Below are 20,265 nucleotides of genomic sequence, written 5' to 3'. Positions count from 1 at the left end.
AGCCTCGGGGGCTGGGGGGGATCTGGATTCATGATGACTAAGCAGACAACAGGATGAGAGAGGGAATCAAAACCAATGATGAAAGCAGACACACTGTCAGAGAACTCCAACAGCAAGGAAAACATACAGAACTGTTTTTTTCCAAATATTTGGAAAGAAATCAAGCATGAAACCACAGAGAAATCATCAAAGAATTTTAAATATCAACTAATTAGCCAATGATGCAAATTATAAAAACAGTGTCAAAAGACCACAAAATGGACTGGTTACCACTTCACAGGCCGCTAAAATGATTCACGGTTAATTTAATTATAAGCTGACTAACAATGCAGCTAACATGAAATGGGTGGTAACAGAAAAAAGAGACAATACAAGTCCAGTTACAAAGCAGAATGTTGTACACAGGATTTCATGGGGTAAACAGCAATACACTCACAACACCTAAGCTAAACACACAAGAAAGCTGGAACATGTGCTTTAGAGCCGCACACTCTGTCACCAAAAGCCCTAGGTCGTCATCCCAGTTTTAGACTCAGAAAACTGAGGCAGCCCGACGTCTTCCCTGCGGCCCTGGGGCCCTGGGCTTTTAACCTGGTTTCACACGCAGAGCTGGACTGAGCGCATGGCCAGGTCCATCAGCAAGCAGACCAGTGTAGATTCTTGGTTTTGTTCCCACCGCATGCCCTGCACCCTGCAGCCAGGCATCCCCAATGGAGAATGTGCTGTACGGCTTTCCCATGCCATGAGAGCTGCCTATGGCTACTTTCAGGAAGCTGTCTGCTCCCTGAGAACAGAAACTTCCCTGCAGCTGCTGTGCCCAGCAGAGGCCAGGCCCAACGTTACAGAGGCAGGCTCTGGCTGAGTTCATGATGACGTGCTAAGTAGTGGTCCAAATATCAAGACTAATTTGTTGCTGTGCCATTGTGGAATGATTAAAGACTAGGCGGTTTAAAAACTTTTAGACCTCTGAGCGTAGCAAATGTACCTGATTTTCTTCTGGGTATAAAGAGAAAAAACAAAAACCAAAAAAAAACAGCGTGCTGGGGGAGGGATGCGGCAGGGAGGAGGCAGACACATACCAGAGTCATGATGCCCAGCTGGTCTCCCTCCTGTGCCAGGCTGTGCCGCCTCGTTCTGGGCTTGGGCAGGGGTGGGCAGGAGCCAGCATGCGAGGACGTGGGAAGCAGGTTGAGGGAGCTCACTGATTTAAAACGACGGAGGCTGCCTAAGCTCCCCCTGTCCTCCCTGCTCTCAGTCTCCTCGGCCCGCTGCTCCGTGTTCTCCTTCTCTTCTTCGATCAACCTAAAATAGAATAAAATACGTCACCTGCCTTTGTCAGCAGAGGAACCTATCTGGACAATAAATTTGGGCTGGCATTCTGTGTCATGATTAGCAAATTCCAGAAACAGTTGCTCAAGGAACATCTCAGCCAAAAGGTTCTACGTTTCCTCTTTTGAATATTCTCAAACTTAGAATAACTTAGCGTTGAGTCTTACAAACTGGCCCTGATCATTCACGCTTGATTTCACTTATTTACTCTAACATTCTGAAGGGGCCCTGGTGGCCACTCTCTTTCCTGTGAAGAGATACCTCAAGTTGACAACCCTTACCTCCCCTGCTCTCAGGGCAGAGATGCACGTCAGTGCCTCAAGTCTTTTCCACTGGGAATCAGGAACTCTGTATAATCAAAACAGCAATTCACGAACAAGCTGCAGTTTCTAAACACAAGTCTCCAGACCAGATGAAGTGCCGAGTTGATTTTTTTTTTTTTTTAAGGTTGTATATATACAGACGCATCACTTGATGAGGTTCTCCACCAGCTTTGTGTGAGTTCCTGGATTCATGTCAATGTGCTGCATTAACCTAGAATTCACAGTTTCTGCTCTTCTCCCCTAATGTGTGGTGGATGTTTTTATATAGCAGTTTAAATACACGATTATGCAAATAAAATGACTTTCAAATTAAAATACAAGATTCTTACAGGAAGTAAACTCTCCAGCTTCACTTCTACTCATACATCTGGAAAGTTTTTCACTGTTGATAACAAGTTGATGGACAGAATTGACCATTTACATCAAGTCAACTTGTCGCATAAGGAAAAATCACTTTTACCTGACAACTTGCTGTAAAAATAAAAATATTAATATATAACCGTTCCATACTTCCTGCAGGGACGTGGAAAGACCATCTTTCTGAGCTCATCTGTGCTCAAACACGGCCACAAAGCTGTCTGTCTTGGCGTCAAATGGGCAGGCGACACCACCTGCATTTGCTGGTTGTCCCATTCACCCCCTGCCTTTCCCCCGGAGCATCCCACTCGGCCGACAGGAACGGGCACCTCGGCCTGGGGTGACGTGATGAGAACAGTCTGAGCAGCAGCTCTGCCTGGTCCTGTGCAGGGTCACCGGCCTGCGGACACTCTGAACGTGGACTCGGGACACGGGCATAGCTGTGCGGGTGTGGCACCAGGCAGGCCTCGGGGCCCCCAGCCACCTGGCTGCACCCAGACCCAAGGCCCCCCGCTCACCACGAGGCAGGCCTTTGGATTCTATCCTGTTTTGAAAATTGTTATAACTGCCAAGACGGTGTCTAAAGAAAACTTCTTAAATATACTGATGAGATGAGAAAAACTCAAACACACGTCCTTGGACCACTGTCTTACAACAAGCCAATCTTCACACTGCATTAAGTTAAAAAGGAAAATGCAGATCTGAGTGGGAATTTGCCAAGCGCAAAACCCCAGCTTTCACCAGGTGGCTTTTCACCAGAACATGGGGGCCTCTGAGGGACACAGGAGGGTCCACGGGCCACAGGGGACACCGCCTCGGTACCTCACTCACCTTGTGGCTCAGAGCTGAGGGGGGACACCCCACAACGCCTCCCCCCCCCGCCCCCACAGAGTGCTGACACCACACCACGGACAGAATGCCCTGGCTGACCGAGCTCTGTAATCAAGGGCCATCTCAAAACTGAAAATTCTTGAAGCAGACCTGAGGTCAGGTTTCTTACTATGGAACACTCAGACGTCCCTAGGAGAAGACAGCTCCTCAGAGAAACCGAGTTTCTGGGGAGCTGAGTTCAGGATCACTCACCGGATCTCTTCGTTGATGGCGTCCAGCTGCTCCTGCATCATCACGGTCAGAGGCTTGGCATCAGCCTGCCTGCCGGGTGACAGCTGAGTGGCCGAGCTGAAGAGGGTGACCCTGTCGCCCTCGTCGTCAGACACGCCCTCGTCACTCTCAAATGCCTGGGCCACGTCGGCCAGCATGCTGGCTTGCTGCATTCGCTCCCAGTCCTGCTCCTTCGGGGTCTGCACCTGGGCATGAGAGGACCACGTCTCATCAGCGACATTCAGGGCAGCTCAAGTCTATCAGGAACTGAACCCAATTTTACATGGAAGCCCTGACTCTGGATAAATGGACCATGCTCATGAGACACTGCCATCTCTTAAGCGAACAGGACTCAAGAAACAGGCAGGGGGAGAATCCAGTTCCTAGATGGCCTGGTGACACTCAGGTCTCAGCGTGGACGGCAGGCAATCCTATGAGGTTATTCACAAGGGTGGGCTGATGGAGTCAGAGACAGAAACTGAAAATTACAAAAATACATCCATGCCTCCATCAGCCAGGCTGGAGGAAAATAAGAAAAAAGAACCCTTCAGCTTGGCAGCCGCTGGGTCCCTATCAGCGGTCATCACTGGTACCAGTTCACCAGAGTGTGCCGTCCTCGCAGGCTCCCAGTCCTCCGTTTCCCAGGCTGGTCTGAACACCCACAGAGAGGCGCAAGCAGGGGCAGCCAGGAGACGGGAGGGCCAGCCCCTCCGTGGCTCTCCTCTCGGGACACAGGCCCTCGGGCTGTTCTGGGGGATGGCTCCTCGCACTGCAAGGGTGGCTCTGTCATCAGAGACACATGGGATAGTGCCAGCGGGGCCCCGTGCCGCCCTCCCGCTCTCACACCTCACACCCTTCTCTCGGAAAACGTCCCCCCTGCCACACTGTCACCCAGGTCCTGCCTTCGTTCCCAGACAGGATCTCAAAGGAACTGAGGGGCAGCCTCGAGGTGCTGGCTTGCTGGCTCCCTGCCCCTGTGTCCAGTGCCCTAGCCTCCTGTCTTCATCACGACCCCGCCCCAGGGCTGGGCTACCCCATTCGCTGGCTCCGGGACCGCCTGCCATCATTCCTCCTCTGCTCCAGCGAACCAGCTGCCTATGGGTTCACCCCCATCAGCCCGATCGGCATGTCCTCTCCCTTCTCTCGCCTTCCAATCACACAAGGGGAACCAGCAGATTCCTCCTCCAGGGCTCCCTGCAGCACCCACTGCGGGTCTCTGAAAGCTCCTTGGGAGTGGCCTCTATGGTCCCCCTCCCCGCCAGGTCTCCACTTCTCTGCCAGCAGGCGGTGAGCCCCGCCCTGCAGGGCAATTCCCCAGGGGCTCGAGGAACCCGAGTTACCAAGCCCCTTCCTTTCCTTGCCCTCCCCCCCGCCACCCCCTGCCCCCAGCATGTTTCTCCCTGGGCTCCAGGCCCTGCCCTCCCTGCGGTTATTCCTCAGTCCCTTGCGCCCCTTCTCAACCTTGGAATGCAGGATGCCCCACAGCCCTACCCTTGCACCCCATCTCTCTCCACCGGCACCCGCCTGGTGACTTTACTGTGCTCGTGCCTTTAAATGCCATCTGTATGCCCACGACCCGAAGTCCACCCTGACCTGAATGAGTTTTCTCCCGGATGCAGGCCGGAACACTCAGCTGTTCTCCTGACACGTCCCCGGGACACCCAATGGGCTCGTCCACCTCAACAGGGCTGAGGCCCAGCTTAGCTCCCCGCCCCAGCCGCCCTCCTCACCTCAGGAAACAGCCTCTGGCCTCGAGCTGCTCAGGCCTGAGCCCAGGCTCCTCCCTGATGTGGCCTACTCTCTCCCTTGTCCCCGCTGGTTGACATGACCCTTTTTCTATCTCCGAGTGGCTACTTCTCTTCCTGCCTCTGGGTCTCTGGTTCAAGGTCACCCTCCTGGTGTCACCTCACTGGCCACCCTGTTTACACACGATCATCCCCTCCTCCTTGGACAACTCAGGCACTCTGGTCTCCTTTCCCTGCTCATTACTGTTCAACAGGCTGCATGGGTTTAAAAAGGGGTCCACAAATTCTTCCATCCTCCTCCCTTCAAGAGGCAGAAGGGGCAACTCCTGCTCAGCCCCTGAGCGAGGCAGGACTTCGCAGCTCACTCTCGCAAACAGAAGTGAAGGTGTGCGGCCTTGAGACCAGGGCGTGAAAGGCCCCGGGCTAAACCCCGCACCCTCGCTCTCAGAGGGTGTTCCGAGGAGCGCCAGGCCATGGGAAAGCCACACAGCAGGGACCTCGGCCTGTCCCCAGCAGCCAGGTGAGTCTGAAAGCCTGCCATCCAGCCCTGGGGGGCCTTCCCTTGCCCTCAGGAGGCCCTGAACCAGGCCTGCCTGCTAGAATGCACAGGCACTGGGGACTGGGAGCTGCTGCCTGGGAAGTCACTAAGCTTTGCAATGATTCGTTACGTAGCAGTGGATAAAGGACACACACGGTTTTTAATTCACTGCTGGAGTCCTACTTCTGACCATGTCTGGCCCAAACTAACTGCTCACTGAATGTGGAAGCTCAAAACACAGACATGTATGAACAAATACATGGCATGAATGAGGCGAAAAGATAAAGGCACTTAAACTCCCAGTGAGAATTCTTCTCACTATAAGCTGATGGATATGTGTATCCATTTACTCGTAGGACGATTTCAAAACTGTGCTAATTAGTACCATGCTGGGCCTCACAGTAGGCCACAAATAATCAAAATTGGTTACGGAAAAAAAGCATGCCTTCAAAGTAAACTCTTAGCCAGAAAAAGGAAAATGGGGAGACGTAAAGCAATCTATCAGCGCTTTGTTCCAAACCCACCTCAGGACCACAGTGTGAGGGGGCAGGTGCCTCACAAGGTGCCCACCAGGGATGGGAAGGGGGTGGCGGGGTCCTTGCCTCGGATGGCTCATCGTGCAGCGCTGCCAGCCGGCCTTTCTGGGGGCACCGCAGCACCGCCCCATTGCCCAAGGAGTCTGCCGGCCGGTCCGCCACAGGGAACCTGAGGTCCGGGGCGCTGCCCAAGTGGGGTCGGCTGAAACACACGGGGAAGAAGAGTGCTGTTAGAAGAAAAGAGAGCTCACTCTGTCAGACGAGCCAAAGCCTGTCCATTTGGAAGATCGGCAATTTCACAGCAAAAGGGCCCCCGGGAGGGCACTGCCCTCCTGGCTCCAATAGCAACAGGCCGCCCGCTGCTCTGCAGACACTCAGGGCTCATCCCCAGCAGCTGGAAAAGTCCCGTATGTGGGGAAGGCAGTGCTGCCGCGAGGGTGTGGAGCTGACTAGGACAGGACCGGCTGTCTGGGGTTGGGGCGTCCAGGGTCCCCCTGGAGCCCGCTCTCAAGTTCCAGGGCAGGGCGTGCACCTGCTTTGCTTTCCCCTTGGCACCCCACCTCCCCTTTGGCCCACGCCTGCTCTGACCTCCCTTTCCCACGGGAAGTCTGTGGATCACAATCACCGGTCTGCCTGGAACACTGTCTGCACCGCTCTCAGTGCTTTTAAAGGCGCCTCAGGCAACCCGCAGCAGAAAAGCCTCGGACCCACAGCTCGGAGCTGAGCACCATTGGTGTCTCCCATTAAAGCAGAGGTGAGCGTGTCACCAGAGTCTGGGCTGAACAAGGCCCAGCACAGATGCTCAGGCCCTGAGCACTAAGGCCTGGGCCTGCAGGTGCCAGGAGCTCACTCAGCAGGGGCCTGCTGGGAGGCAGGGCAGCCCCGCCTTGACTGTGAGCAGCCTGTACTGCAAGAACGCCCGGGCTCTGCTCAGTCTTGTCTCTGGGACGAGGGTGGTGCCTTCATGTGCAGAAGTCCCTAAACCCAGGAGACAGGGCCTTCCTCCGAGGACAGGACACCCCATATGTCTGCAGAGTGGCCAGGGCCAACCACCAGCTCAGCCTGCTCGGGGTCACAGGCTGCTCTGCTCGACGGTTTTGCGAACACTGTGCTGCACAGGAGATGGAAATCTGGAATCTCCCGGAGCCACACCTGTCTTCCCTCCCATCTCCCCTCCCTCCTGACAGAACTTTTCCCTTCTCTGCTCCACTTCCACCCAAGTGCCTGGGGCTAGAGCACACTTGGGAACTGAGTGGGGGGTACGACACAGTCCCGCTGTGGACTGGGGACCCTCGAGGGTCCTCTGAGGGCCACAGAGGCCTCCGGGTTGGGTCAATCCCCAACCATCACCTCCCAGTCCCCTCGCAGGGTGCAACCTCCATCTCTCTCCCCCTCCTCACCCGAAGCTCTTTCCTCCGGGAGAATGTCTCAGAGACAAGGTGACCAATTCCTCTGGGAGGTCCCACCAAATACGCCGTGCCTGCCCTGCCTGTGAGCCAGTTTTCAGTCCCCACTCCCTCCCTCCTGAGGCAGCACAGTGCCCCCCACCCAGCCCACACTGCCCACAAGCCCCACTCTGAGGCCCCACCTGTGCTGCTAAGTCACTGCTGTGACCCCTCCAGAGCTGCCTCCTGGAGACACCCCTCCCTCGCACCAGCCGCTGTGGCCCACTGTCTTCAGAGCACAGCGGCTCCTCCTGCCCCGCGGCTGCTTCCTCTTCTCGTCTCTCACTCTCACTGACACACACGGGACTGGTGACCAGGCCCCAGGCTTCTCCATCTGAAGCCCCCAATTGTGTCAGGCCTCGGTTCCTGGCACCAGGTCCCTCCTCGTTACCCAAAAACCCCCAAGAGGAGGAGGCCGTGTCCACCTCCTCTTCCTCCACTGTCTACGCAGTCCTCCTCACACTCACCTCGTCCACCCTGGGAGCAGGGGTTCCCCACCTCTGACAGCCCCAGCCCCTCACCCTGGAGGAGCTCTGCCACCAAGTCCGGCCACGTCCCCTCCTGTTCTGTAGGGCACGTGCTCTCCTTGAACTCCACCCACCATGGTTTCAGACACAGGACCAGTTTCTGGCTCTGCCTTTGTCTCAAATGACATCTCCTTTTCTCTAGAAGAAAGCTGGGTGGGGGCTCTGGACTGCGAGGATCCCCTAAGCACTCAAACACAGAAATATGCGTATGGGCTCCAAACTGTCTCCTAAGTCAGGATTCAAGCAGTAGTCCATTTCCTACAGATGAATGAATGTCACCAGTAAGCACTTAATAACCTTTGCTAAAGTTTATCTCTCACTTGTGACCGTTTTCCGTGAAGAAGCCAAAGAAACATTTAAATACTTAATAAGAATTACCGCCCCTATAACAACGAGGAAGAAAAAATCAGGATGCTCAGTAATCTGCTCTCCTCATTCACAAGCCAGGTGATTCCTCCCACCGCAGTCAAAAGACTACAGGTCATTAACCTTCTGCGACTCTTCAGAAACGTCAGCGTCACAGTCTGTCAGGCCCCTCAGATGAATACGCCCAAATACCAACTGGTCGGCCCCCTACTTCCAAACCTCTGCTGTGGTTTTGAGTGTTGTCAATCCTGTGACGACCATTCCGTGGTACCAAGTTTGACCCTAAGGAACGATGCTTGTCTCTTCCCTCTCGCTGGCCACGAAGCTACAGGCTCCTTGAGGTGCGACCATGAGCAACACCCAGTCATACTGTCCACACACCAGACAGGCCCTTGTCACACTCGACAGCGCTGAGGGGAGCTGCCTGGGGGAGCAGCCTACCTGTGGTGGAAGGGAGCCCCTCGCAGTCTCGTCTGGTCCACTTCGGCTCTCAGGGTTTCCAGGTTTAGAATCAGCTGGTCCTACGAAACAGCAAATGACACAGCCTGCACCGCTTGCTTTCTGGATGTAAAGTGACTTGCACCAAAATGTGCAGAACAGGTTACATCAGTAGGTATCAACTCCCAACATTGTAATTCTGAGAAAATGTTCTCTAAGAGTCCCTAGCAAATAGAAACACTCAGAACAATATTAACCCTTATAAACCATAATGAGGAGGAAGTTCCATCTCAGGTGTAGAAAAGGTTTCTCTGGAGGAAACATGGCAAGCCATTAACAACGATGAAGTCTGTAGAGAGAAGCTAGACTTCAGGCGGGGGTTTCGGGTCAGGGGGACACGACTCACTCTATTGCCCTCCCTCCTCTCACTGCTTTAAACTGTCTCCATGGAGCTCACCTGCATTCCTCACATTCATTCCTCTACAGCCCACTTCACTTGCTCATGGGGTAAAACAAGTCAAACGGGCCAAGTTTGTGAGTCACTCAACTCAACCTGGAAGCTCTGTGCTGTCGGCCATGGCAGTCACTTGCCTCCTGCAGCCCCTGAGCACGTGAGACAGGCTGGTGCAAAGCCCGATGTGGAAATCACACAGAGGATTTCAAGACTCATGGTGAAAGAAGGACGTCGAGTAGCCCGTTGGTTTTTAGGAAATTTTAGATTGTGTAGGTGGCTCGTATTATCTTTCTGACGCACAGCACAGTCCACGTGAATGGCTCACGCTTTGTCTGAGCTTTTGGGTGATCCCTGAAAGGACTACTCAGAATTCTGAACCACACACAACAGCCACACACTCTAAATCCATCTATAATGCAAACACATTCAGTGTTCAAAACCAGAAGTGCTATACGTGTTATAGCAGTGGATTAGCCATAAGGAAAATGGAACTCGACTTCTGCTAAGCATCTGCTCAAACTCATGTCCACTGAGTTGGTGATGCCATTCAACCATCTCATCCTCTGTCATCCACTCTCTTCCTGACTTCAATCTTTCCCAGCATCAGGGTCTTTTCCAATATGAAAATTCATATTAAAAAACTGGAAATAATTACCTCAAGCAACTTTTAAATGCAATAACAAAGTTGCCAAGTCTGTGTTTTGTAAGATGAGCATCAATTTCAAGGTTTAAAAAGCTGTTTTAGGACCTACTGTATTAAAAAAAAAATGGAGAGAAGACAAAAGAATGATCTATTTGAGATTGGCTCTGTATGAGAAATTGCTGAGACTAATTGACGGGACGGGTCATGGGTATTTATTATACTACTCCATCCAGTTTTGTGCATGTTTGCAATTCTCCATCGTAATACATTTAAAAAGTTTATTTTCTGTTAAAGCAGAGTCTTCTCCAGCAACACAATTCGAAAGCATCAATTCTTCAGTGCTCAGCCTTCTTTATGGTCCAACTCTCACACCCATATGTTACTACCGGAAAAACCATAGTTTTGAGTATATGGTTTGTCATATATGGTTTGAGTATATGGTTTGTCGGCAAAGTGATGTCTCTTAGTTTTCAATATGCTGTCTATGTTTGTCATAGCTTTCCAAGGAGCAAGCATTTTTTAATCTCATGGCTGCAGTCACCGTCTGCAGTGATTTTTGAGCCCAAGGAAACAAAACCTGTCACAGCTTCCACAATAAGGCATGGGCATTCAAAGATTTTTAAAGCAAAACAAAAGGTGACTTTGAATTGGCTTAGTCTAGTCATAAACAGCATCCCGATCTCAACAGCCTCTGAGCAGCAGTTATGAAAGTAAGAAGTGCACACCTGATCGGGAGATATTGATCTCTCTACCTAAGCGGGGAGGGCGCCTCACCGCGGGTCTCACGATGGGAGTCAGAACCACTGCCCCCTGGAAGTCCGCCTGTGAGGCTCTGCAGTCCAGGCCCAAGAACACAGGTATGGTGGGGACAGTACTGACACGTGAGGCTGGACCCGGGATCCCCACTCCATTTCCTGGATGGTCTGTATTGCCGTGTGGCCAACCTTTCCAGGAAACCTCTCTCAGGACTCGGTGATGTGAGCCTCCACCATCACCCTTTCCTGACGCGCCTTCTGTTGCAGCGCAACTGCGGTTCTCCTGTCTAGAGGCAGCCATCCTACACACACACCGTTTCTGGACCAGCGGTTTGGCATGTGGGACTCCAGCGCCACATCCGAGGCAAGCAGGCTCCACACCTGGGTGCCATGCCTTCAGTTTCATGGGCCCCAGGCTGGCACCCCTAGGTTTGTCTGAGGGGCAGTTGGGAGGTCCACCTGTATCCCAAGCAGCTCCCCGGACTGGCTGGTCAGAGCAACAAGCAGCCTCTTTGAATGTGGGGAAGCCCTGGCTCCTACCCACTGCCTATGGGTGACCACCTCTGGCCCTGCTCCCAAGGAGGTGGGTGCCCGGATCAGCAGATGGGGCCACACAGGCACACACTCGATGCCAGAGACGGGACTGGTGGAGAAAGGCAGTGCTGGCCCCTGCCCAAGCCATGTCTCCTGCCCAGACGCCGCCTCCCTGTCAGCACAGGCACCCGCTGCAGCTCCTTGTTCTTTGCCTCCAGTTGGGCCTCCATCTGGCGCAGCCTATCCTCGATGCTGCTGTGTCTCTCTCTCCTGCCTGTCGGCCAAGAACAGCGTCAGCTCCGCTCACAACAACCCTGTCCTGACAGCACGCGGGCTGTGATCGCAGGGGCGGCAAGCGGGCCATGCTCTGTGCGAACCACAGGCCCTGGGTTCGCCGGGGGCATGCCCGCATGCCTGCTCACACAGCCTGCGCGGCTTCGTGTGTGACACATGGCTCACGGAGGATGCTGGTGACCAGCTCGTGAGAGGAGACGTGCTCCCCGTGCCCCAGGCCCCACACCCACGGCCGCTGCACTCCCTCCTCTGACTGCCTGTGGCGAGCCCGCGTGGGCAGCAGACAGCGGCAAACCCGAGGCACACGTTCTACCTTCCTAAGCTGGGAAGGAAGTTCGAACCGTTTAGCCTCCTGAGTGGTAGAGCTTCCGGAAGACAAAAGGTCGGACTACAAGGCCGACTGGGGATGGACAGCAGAGATGCCAGGGGAGAGGAGAAACCAAGCCTGGAGAGGAAGATCACAGGCAGAAGGGTGCCCCCTGGCGGCTGTTAGTGACCCTGCTCTGGGAGGGTTTGTGAGCACCGGACACCTGCGGCCTCCCACGACGTGATGGCCCCTCGGGCACTCACTGAGCTCCTGGCAAGGCTTCCGACAGCCACGTCAGCACAGACCCGGCCCGACTCTCTATGTTCAGCCAGTGCCCACTGGCAGCGCAGGGCAACACCTTTCCCGTCAGAAGGACAGGGTGGCTGGCTGGCTGGCAATGGGGTCGGTGCCCCCAGCAGGGCCACATCCCAAGGACATGGCCTCTCATCCACGGGCTTCTGGGGACGGCGAGTGGGGAGTGGGGCCTCGGGTCTGCACGTGCCCTGCTGGGACTTCTTTAACAAGTGTATGGATAACAACTTAAAACTGTGTTCATTACAGAGCTATTTTGGCCATCTCTTAAACGAGAATGGGATTTTTCTAGGTCTCTATCCTGCTAGGCTTTGAGTGGCTGACTGAACTCTGAGCAGCAGTGACTCGGAGCTGAAGCGTCCTAGGCACACACACAACTTGGGACAAAACTGGAGGGAAATTAACGTAGGGATGATGCAGAAGTGGGGCGTGCCTGACACTCAGGGAGCGCTCCCATCTCAGACGGGCAGCACGACCCCCACGTCTGCGCTCCTGTGTGGACTGAGCAGCACGGGCAGGGGCGCGGTGGGAGAGCAGGGGAACAGGCCCTCCCTGTGCCCGCCCCCCAGGGACCCAGAGCAGCACCTTGGAGAGCGAGGCCACCCTCTGCGCCTGCTCCGCCTCCACCTCGGGCAGCGTCTCTGCCCTCCGCAGTCTCTGCTGCAGCTTCTCTACCAGCTCCAGGTGCTCCTGCAACTGGCGGTTCTTATCCTCTGTCTACAAAGGGAGAGCAGAGGATCAACACAGGCCGAGAGGTGTAGCCACTGTCGCTTTAAGTAAGCTGAGACAAAACCTAAATGCACGTGTCTAGTGGATTCATTGTTTCGGAAGCTCCCTCAGGGTAAATTTTCTCTCAGTGTTCCTGGGCTTGGTCTCAGTGAGCAGAATGCCTCCTGCCAGAGTATTTGCTTTTCCTAAACATTCCCCAAGGACATCTTAAAAAAAGAAAAAAAAGTTCTTCTATATTAAAGAAGATCTGTAGAATCTTATTCATTCTTATCGACAAGTTACAGGAAGAAGGGTTCACTACAGACCCTTCTTAAAATATCACCAGAATCATCATTTAGAGGGAACCCTACCGACCGCAGATGGCTACGGGTGTGTAAGCCAAAATATGGCTTTCATCTCCTCTGAAATACAGACCTGATAAGAGCATGCCTGGTGAAATGCCAGTCAACTAGTATTTGTAAATGCACGATTATTCTTTTAACAGATCTTCTTACACTGAAAAACTTTCAATGTAGAACATTTAGACAGATTCTTTTTTAAAAAACAAAAAAAAATAAACTATCTATAAGCTCAGGTTCCTGAGAGGTTAGCATTTGTTTCTAAGCAGCTTTCTTACTTTTTCTGTGTGCGTATTCCTCTATGTACGTACACAAACAATATGCTATGCTTTAAAACCCGCAGAAAACAATAGCATATGGTACATAGTATTTTCTGATCTGCCTTTTACAGCCATTATTTTGTATATCGTGATGCTTTTAATTAGCATTCCCCATCATACTTTTCAATGGCTTTCTAGTATTTTATTTTTGGGGTGGGGACAATGATACACTTTGGCACACACCAGACTGACTCACTTTGTTTTGGAGAAGCCAGATTTGGTTTTCCTGGTTAAGTCCTGATTATCTGAGACCACTCGGGAACAGGAGCGAGTAAGGCTCACCACACCACAGGAAGTACAAACCCTAATCAGACCGGAGCTCTAACCCTGCCTTTTGTCACAGTGACCCCAGTTCCCAACAGGCAGCCAGCTGCCGTGAAGTTCCCTGCTGCTCTCTACTCTTTCGGTAACAACTCTAACAAGCCAACAGATTCACCTTCAAGTAAAACAAAAGAGTCAGGAATGGAATTCCACAAAATGGTTAAACCAAGTCCCAAATAATTCAAACCTGTAAGTTGCAGTCACCCGCAATTTTTTAAAAATGTATTTCCTTCCAGTACAGCTGATTTACCATGATGTACATCCACACTTTTGAACACAGTATTTTAGGGTCATAAGAACTTTACACTGGGACTTGATTTCCAATGTGGGAGTCACATGAAAAGATCTTTACCTTCCTTCCTCAGTAATTCACTACTATAAAAGTCAGACACGGTTCATAAAAGCCATTACCTGTCGATGCCTAGAATCCTTATTTGCAACTTCATTTTCAAGTTTATTACTGATGTCGTCCTAAGTTTCAAATCAAACATAAAGTTAACATCCTCAGAATAAAAGTCCTAGACACGGCAGTTTTCTCGGACGTGAGCAAAAATGCGCCTATCCCAAAGGTCACGTTTGCCACGATTGGCACCCGTCTGTCTTAACGTTCTGTCCAGCCACTTGGTTTACCAAGCTTCTTTTCTACATCATAAACCCAAACAGCAAACGAAAAGTATACTAAACTACCCTGTTATTCCAAGAATTCCAGGAGGGAAGGTATCTGGCATGAAGTCAGGACCTCTGTCGGCTACACCATACAGGCGGGCTTGACCCAGAACAGGGAGGGACCTTCAACAGATCCAACGGGGAGCTCTGAGGCTCGTTTCCTCGAGTGAAAGTTGGAAAAGTCTCATGCAATTTCCTCAGAATTAAAGTAGAATATTAACGAGTGGAAACAGAAGTCAAATTGTACACAACTGGGAGCAGCCTTCTCAAGCCTAGTTCTTCAAAAGCAGAGTTACACCACATGGATGAAACGCTCAAACCAGGACCAGAACTTGCTGCTGGTGCAACTCCTGTCCGCCACTTCAAAATCCACTTCATGTCCCTCCCTGGTCACTAAGTAACCAATGTGAGAGCAAAGTCCTAACTTTAAAAGTGAAAGGTCTTGAAAACGCATTTTCTAGAATTCTATACGTATTAAACTCTGCCACCTAATCTCCTGTTGCCAAAGAGTAGTGTGAATAGCTTATGCAAACCTGTGCAAATATTTCTGTTTTGAGTTCTCACACAGAATTACTCACACCAAGCTACTAAACAAGTACACCTGCTGTACCACATGTTGGAGGGGTTCTCTCTGAGACGGTCTCACGGGGGAGGGGTGGGCCGGGTGGGTGCTGTCTGTCTGTGCACAGAGGAGAGGCGAGGCTCACAGGAAGAGGCCTGAGTCCCCAGCACTCTCTGTTTTCACAGTGACCGCTAGGGAGTTTCTCATAAATCAGGACACCCGCAGACATGACCGCCAGAGACATCACGATTCCACATGGTTACACAGCTCGGGCCTGAGGATCTGAGGGTGAGCAAACACCACTCGACTTGTCTGACCGCCGGTATCACTGTCACACATCCCTTCAAGGAGCGGAACCTCAGAAAACTCGAGAAGATGGCCAGGCAAGCTGCCTCAGCAGAGCCCACACAGCATGCTCCCATCTCTCCGAGAGAACAGGCTCCACAGGTGTCACCAGACTCGCCTGAGTGAATCAGAAGCAAATTTCAGCATCATCAGGAACACATTCGACAGGCAGTTGCGGGGGGCGGGGGGCGGGGATGAACCGGGAGACTCGGGTGGACATATATACAGCACTGATACTACACATAAAGTCAACGAGTGAGGACCTAGTGTACAGCACAGGGAAGTCTGCTCAGTGCTCTGTGGTGAAGCAAATGGGCAGGAAATCTAAAAGAGAGACAGACACGTAAATAGATAGATAGATAGATAGATGACTGATTCACTTTGCTGTACAGCAGAAATTGACACAGCAGTGTAAAGCAACTATACGCCAATAAATGAATGAATGGATGAATGAATTTTTAAAAAAGGAACACAGTGGGCCCCCTAGAACTTGTGGAAATGAGGAGTCCACACCCAGGGTGCGGCACAGTGTCAGGGCTGCCCTCACATTGGTCCACTGCCAACGGACTGCCTGGACCAGGCCTCTTCTACCCCAGAGACCTCGATGCAGAGGCAGGGAGGCAGCCAGTTGTGGTCTCTCCGGTGCTCTGCTCTTACTCACGCAGCCATCCCAAGGCTGAGATCCCCGGGAGAACAAGAAACCCACATTCCACCTCAGGACAACAGACACAGCTGCAGTCACTCACTTCGCGGATGTCCCGCTCAAGTTTTCTGTTCATGTCCTTGGACTTGAGGAGGTCCTTCCTGGCCGTGTCCAGGTCCTCCTCCAGATGTTTCACGTGGGCAGAGAGGGCTGCCAGGTGCTCCTCCATCTGGCTCTGCTCCCGCAACTGCCTCTCTATGATTTCCTGGAGCTCCATCTTCTTAACCATGTCTTCCTTGTGGCTTAGAGAGCCGTCGGAGGGTCTCTAAGGGGGAAAGGAAGCCTTACACAGCCTGGTTTTGGGAGGGAGGGAACACAGTACTTCCGGGCAATCTGTGAGGTCAAAACTGCCTTCTGCGCTCTGGGAGCTCACAGGACCCTCGTGGCCACTCAGACCTACATGGTGCATCAGTGAGAGGTCCCAACAGCCCCGCACAGACTGGATGGTAAGACGAGAACCAGACAGAGAGCGAGACCAAGGACTTGCCTTTCCATTGGCGCTTGGCATGTTTTCTTGCTCATGATGTACATCAAGCACCCTGTCCGCTAGTATCTTTTCCTGGTTATTCTCCTCTGAAAGAATCATCTGCTAAAACCAAAAAAATTGAATCAGAGTAAAGAAATAAGTAAAGACAGCAAAACTCCACCTGGAAAACTCAACTCTAAACTGAAAACACAACATAAAAAGAAAATACATGGTGATGCTATCCATCCCGAATACCACCAGGTGATTAGAGTCAGAATTTGTCTTCTACTGGACAAAGGGGTACTTAAGAGATCCTGCAACTCTGAGCCACAAGTCTAGTTTACTAGTCATTAAAATAACCCTGGTGGGCGGGTCCTCAATCAGAAAGATAAATAACATCTGATGCCCACCACTACAGCCTTCATTCTTTTTTAAAATGAAAGGATTCAAATGACAAACCCTTCACGGAAATTACACAAAGACTGATCAAACTTACCTCTTTATGTGTGGCACCTAATTCTTCTAACAAACTACACCTTTCGAGTGCTACTCGTAATCACGCTCTCAACTCAAATAAAAGGGGCTGAGTCACTGTGTGTTGATGTGTGTATATACGTTAGTACACTTCTTAGTGTATACTCACCCTAATACATGGATACTGTCACAGAATACCTTGAATGTCTCTCATTGATCTTAACATCAGGAGAATCTGCTTGTTAACAGCTTTAAATTCTAAGTTTGAGAGAACAAAATGTTCTCCTAAATTAATTATTACCCAGTTTTTAACTGCAAATTGATATACAGAATATAATAAATCTTGAGACATTCATGCCAACTAATACTTTTTAACTGGGGGCTTCCCAGGTGGCTCAGTGGTAAAGAATCCGCCTGCCAATGCACGAGGGCAGGTTCGATCCCTGGGTCAGGAAGATTCCCTGGAGTAGAAGATGGCCACCCACTCCAGTATTCATGACTGGGAAGCCCCATGAAGAGAGGAGCATGGTGGGCTACAGTCCACAGGGTTGCAAAGATTCGGACACGACTGAGCATGTATGCAGGCAACGCTTTTTAACCATATAAAACTCTGAATTCTTACAGAAAAAAATGTATATACAAGAATTCAAGACGCTCAAAAGTCAACTAGTTACATAAATATGTGCATCATCCGCCTAACAAGGCAGCAAGTGTACAAATCCAGGACGGCCAGATGGCTGGTACCTTCTCGTCCAGGGCCTTGTGGTGTTCAAAGAGCAATTTCAGGGCCCTGAGCACCTCCACCTCACTCCTCATGCCGGCTGGGGACTGCGCCTGCCGCTTGCCTGCTGTCATCCCGACGGGTGGAATATATCGCGAAACCAGGCACTCCAGGTGCTCCAGCAGCAGCTGCAGGGCAGGGCCAAAGGAACACCTTCAACCTCATGCTCGAACTCCGGGCCGATAACTCCTCTCAGCCTCACGCTATAGCCGGAAACATGCTAAGGCACGTTGGAATCCTGCCAGTTCTGTCGAAAGTTAGAGTGGACTTCCCCAGGGGTCCAGTAGTTAAGACTCCACACTTCTTCAAGGATCATGGGTTTTAACCCCTGGTCGGGGAACTAAGATCCCACACAAAGTGTAGCGTGGACAAAAATGTAAGTTAAGAGAACTCCCCCCTCATATGTACTAAAATTACATTAGCTCTCATCAGAAATTTGAAGCAAGGTATGAGAACCCAGAACTGATCCACCCTGGTCTGTTCAGTGGGAAGATGTGGAAAATGACTTGAAAATCAGACAATGTTTAAAGACAGCACACGGAGGCCAGCGGTGACCCCCGCGGGGCAAATGTCAACACGTGAGAATCCCCCTACTGACCCTGGTGTTGTTTCTTTCAGCTTTCAGCTGAGCGATTTCCTCTTTGATTTTACAAAGCTGCTCCCTGTAGGTGTATCCTTCGGGAGTTGGAAATTCCTAGAAAACAGTTAAATGAGAAACTAAATGCAAACATAAATTAAAAAGAGAGCGAGACTGTGAAGACTGACCCTGTCAAGTCTCTCCAGGCTCCACACAAAGGACCTCCATGCCCCTCCAGAGAAGAGGGGTCCACTGACCCCAAGACCACACAGACCACCACAACTCAGAGTGGCCTTCAGCCTCCACCTCGACCTGGCAGGCATGCGGCAGGAGAGAACCTGGAATCCAAGCCTGCCTTCTCAAGACCCAGGGACATTTGAGAAACTTTCCAAAACATAAACCTAACAACAAAGTGGATAAAGAGATTCTTAAACGACACACAGACCTGGAGCCACTGGGGAAAGTGAAGAAAAAAAGGAAGGTCTACAAGGCCACGAGGCTTTGGAGTGTTCCTCTGGGAAAAAGGCGGATGGCACCTCAAAGCCATCTGTTAGCCTGACTCCACAGAAGCCACCCAGTCATTCAATCAACCGGTTAAAATGTTAAATTTATGTTATATGTACTTTACCACAATTTGCGTGCATGCGGGGCCCTCCACGTGGTGAACTTGCTCAAACTGAAGCACACGGAGTCTTTCGTTCTTCTATTTTTCTTTGCAGAAATTAAAAAAATCCTGGGCTACGTATCCCCTACTACATACTGAGTGTTCAGCACCCAGAACAGTGCCCAGCACTTGTAAGAGGCATGCAGTAGACATGTGTAGCTATGAGGGTGTATGTCATACACGTAAGCAGTAGGTACCTGTCATTAAAATACTGGACACACTGGTGTGTGTTTTGTAACATGGGAGACATTAACGGGCTTAGCCGTTCTGCTTCAAGGACTGACTCTCTAGCTCCATCCTCATGCCCCAGAGATTCCTCCAGCCCGTATATCCTTTCTTTGCAAGAAGGGAGACATTAAGGGCCTTACCCTTTCTGCTTCAAGGACTGACTCTATAGCTCAGTCCATGTGCCCCAGTGACTTCTCCAGCCAGTGTTTCCCTTCTTGTGGGGCCCCCGCCCATCCTCCATGCAGCAACTGCACAACCTCTTACAAGGTAAACCTGCTGGGGTCGATCCTGCCCACTAAGGCCAGAATGCCCTGGCCGGCAGGGCCCACAACCATGCTAACAAAATGAAACACAACCCCAATGCTTCGCCGGGTGAGGGCCAATCTGACGGGCCCAGCCCCCGGCTGCTCTCACCTCAGGCCGCTCTGCTTCCAGGACGTGGGCCGAGGCCAAGTCCTTCCTAGTCTTCGCCTTTGCCTTGGGGTTGCAGCGCTGGAATAACGCCCAAAGGCGGGCCCTTCTGCGACCCATCCTCGCGGATAGGGGCAGCCCCCCACTCGGGGGCAACCGCTGTTTCACGGTAGGATACCTCGGCTACCGAGCTATCACCACCAATCTCACACTACGACCACCACTCTCACACACACTGCTCTCACACACCACTCTCACACACACCGTTCTCACACTATGACCACTGCTCTCACACTATGACCACCAAATGGCATGAAGTCTCCGCCTCCAGCACATCTCCCAGGAGCCCAGAACTGGAACCCACTCGGTCACAAGGGGCTCCGTGGCAACAGGGGGGCTGGGCTCAGGTCCACTGTCAAGGGTGCAGAGAGGGGAGAGGGGCTGCCAAAAAGTCAACAATTGAGTGCGGAGTGCAGGAGAAGGCAGGCTGTGCCCACAGCTCAGGCCCCCTGTCAAACACGACCCTGCAAGGTACTGGGTCACAGTCGAACCAACCAGTATAAACTCCTTCAGAAACCACCACCCCTGCGAATGAGCACGTCTTCTAAGTGGGCTTCTGCCCCCTCTACCCCCCAAACAAGCCTCCAGTGAGGCTACTGAAAGGGCAGCCCTGAAC

At 51.9% G+C, this 20,265-nt stretch overlaps 1 protein-coding gene and 1 pseudogene across 2 annotated transcripts; one reads left to right on the top strand and one right to left on the bottom strand.

The window, feature by feature from the left end:
* Window positions 1-2,241: 2,241 nt before the first annotated feature.
* On the bottom strand, window positions 2,242-19,709 carry LOC147343373 (liprin-alpha-1-like). The gene is made up of 10 exons (XM_086379658.1): window positions 19,593-19,709; window positions 17,673-17,837; window positions 16,311-16,427; window positions 16,032-16,253; window positions 12,590-12,721; window positions 8,709-8,788; window positions 5,824-6,131; window positions 3,712-3,893; window positions 3,093-3,316; window positions 2,242-2,497 (listed from the first exon to the last, which is right to left on the bottom strand). The coding sequence occupies exons 1-10, from the start codon at window positions 19,707-19,709 to the stop codon at window positions 2,242-2,244; spliced, it is 1,803 nt and encodes a 600-aa protein (XP_086235784.1).
* LOC147343374 (uncharacterized) lies at window positions 10,590-12,802 on the top strand (annotated as a pseudogene). Its single transcript, XR_015155953.1, has 2 exons — window positions 10,590-10,659; window positions 11,578-12,802. The product of XR_015155953.1 is annotated as an uncharacterized LOC147343374 (transcript).
* Window positions 19,710-20,265: the final 556 nt, after the last annotated feature.

Source organism: Bos grunniens, chromosome 27 (genome assembly GCF_055505025.1).
Source record: "Bos grunniens cultivar Pamir isolate PY7600 chromosome 27, Bosgru_T2T1.0, whole genome shotgun sequence".
Lineage (NCBI taxonomy): Eukaryota > Metazoa > Chordata > Mammalia > Artiodactyla > Bovidae > Bos > Bos grunniens.
The sequence above is the reverse complement of the archived record's forward strand: the minus strand, read 5'-3'. Positions and strand labels throughout refer to the sequence as shown.

Excerpts from the sequence above, each read along its gene's own strand:
- LOC147343373 (XM_086379658.1), bottom strand. The coding sequence starts at position 19,709 with ATGGGTCGCAGAAGGGCCCGCCTTTGGGCGTTATTCCAGCGCTGCAAC. Across the intron at positions 6,132-8,708 it reads GGGGCTCCCTTCCACCACAG|CCGACCCCACTTGGGCAGCG; the intron begins GTAGGCTGCTCC and ends CGTGTGTTTCAG. Across the intron at positions 3,894-5,823 it reads TGAAGGCATGCTTTTTTTCC|AGCCACCCTTGCAGTGCGAG; the intron begins GTAACCAATTTT and ends CTCTGATGACAG.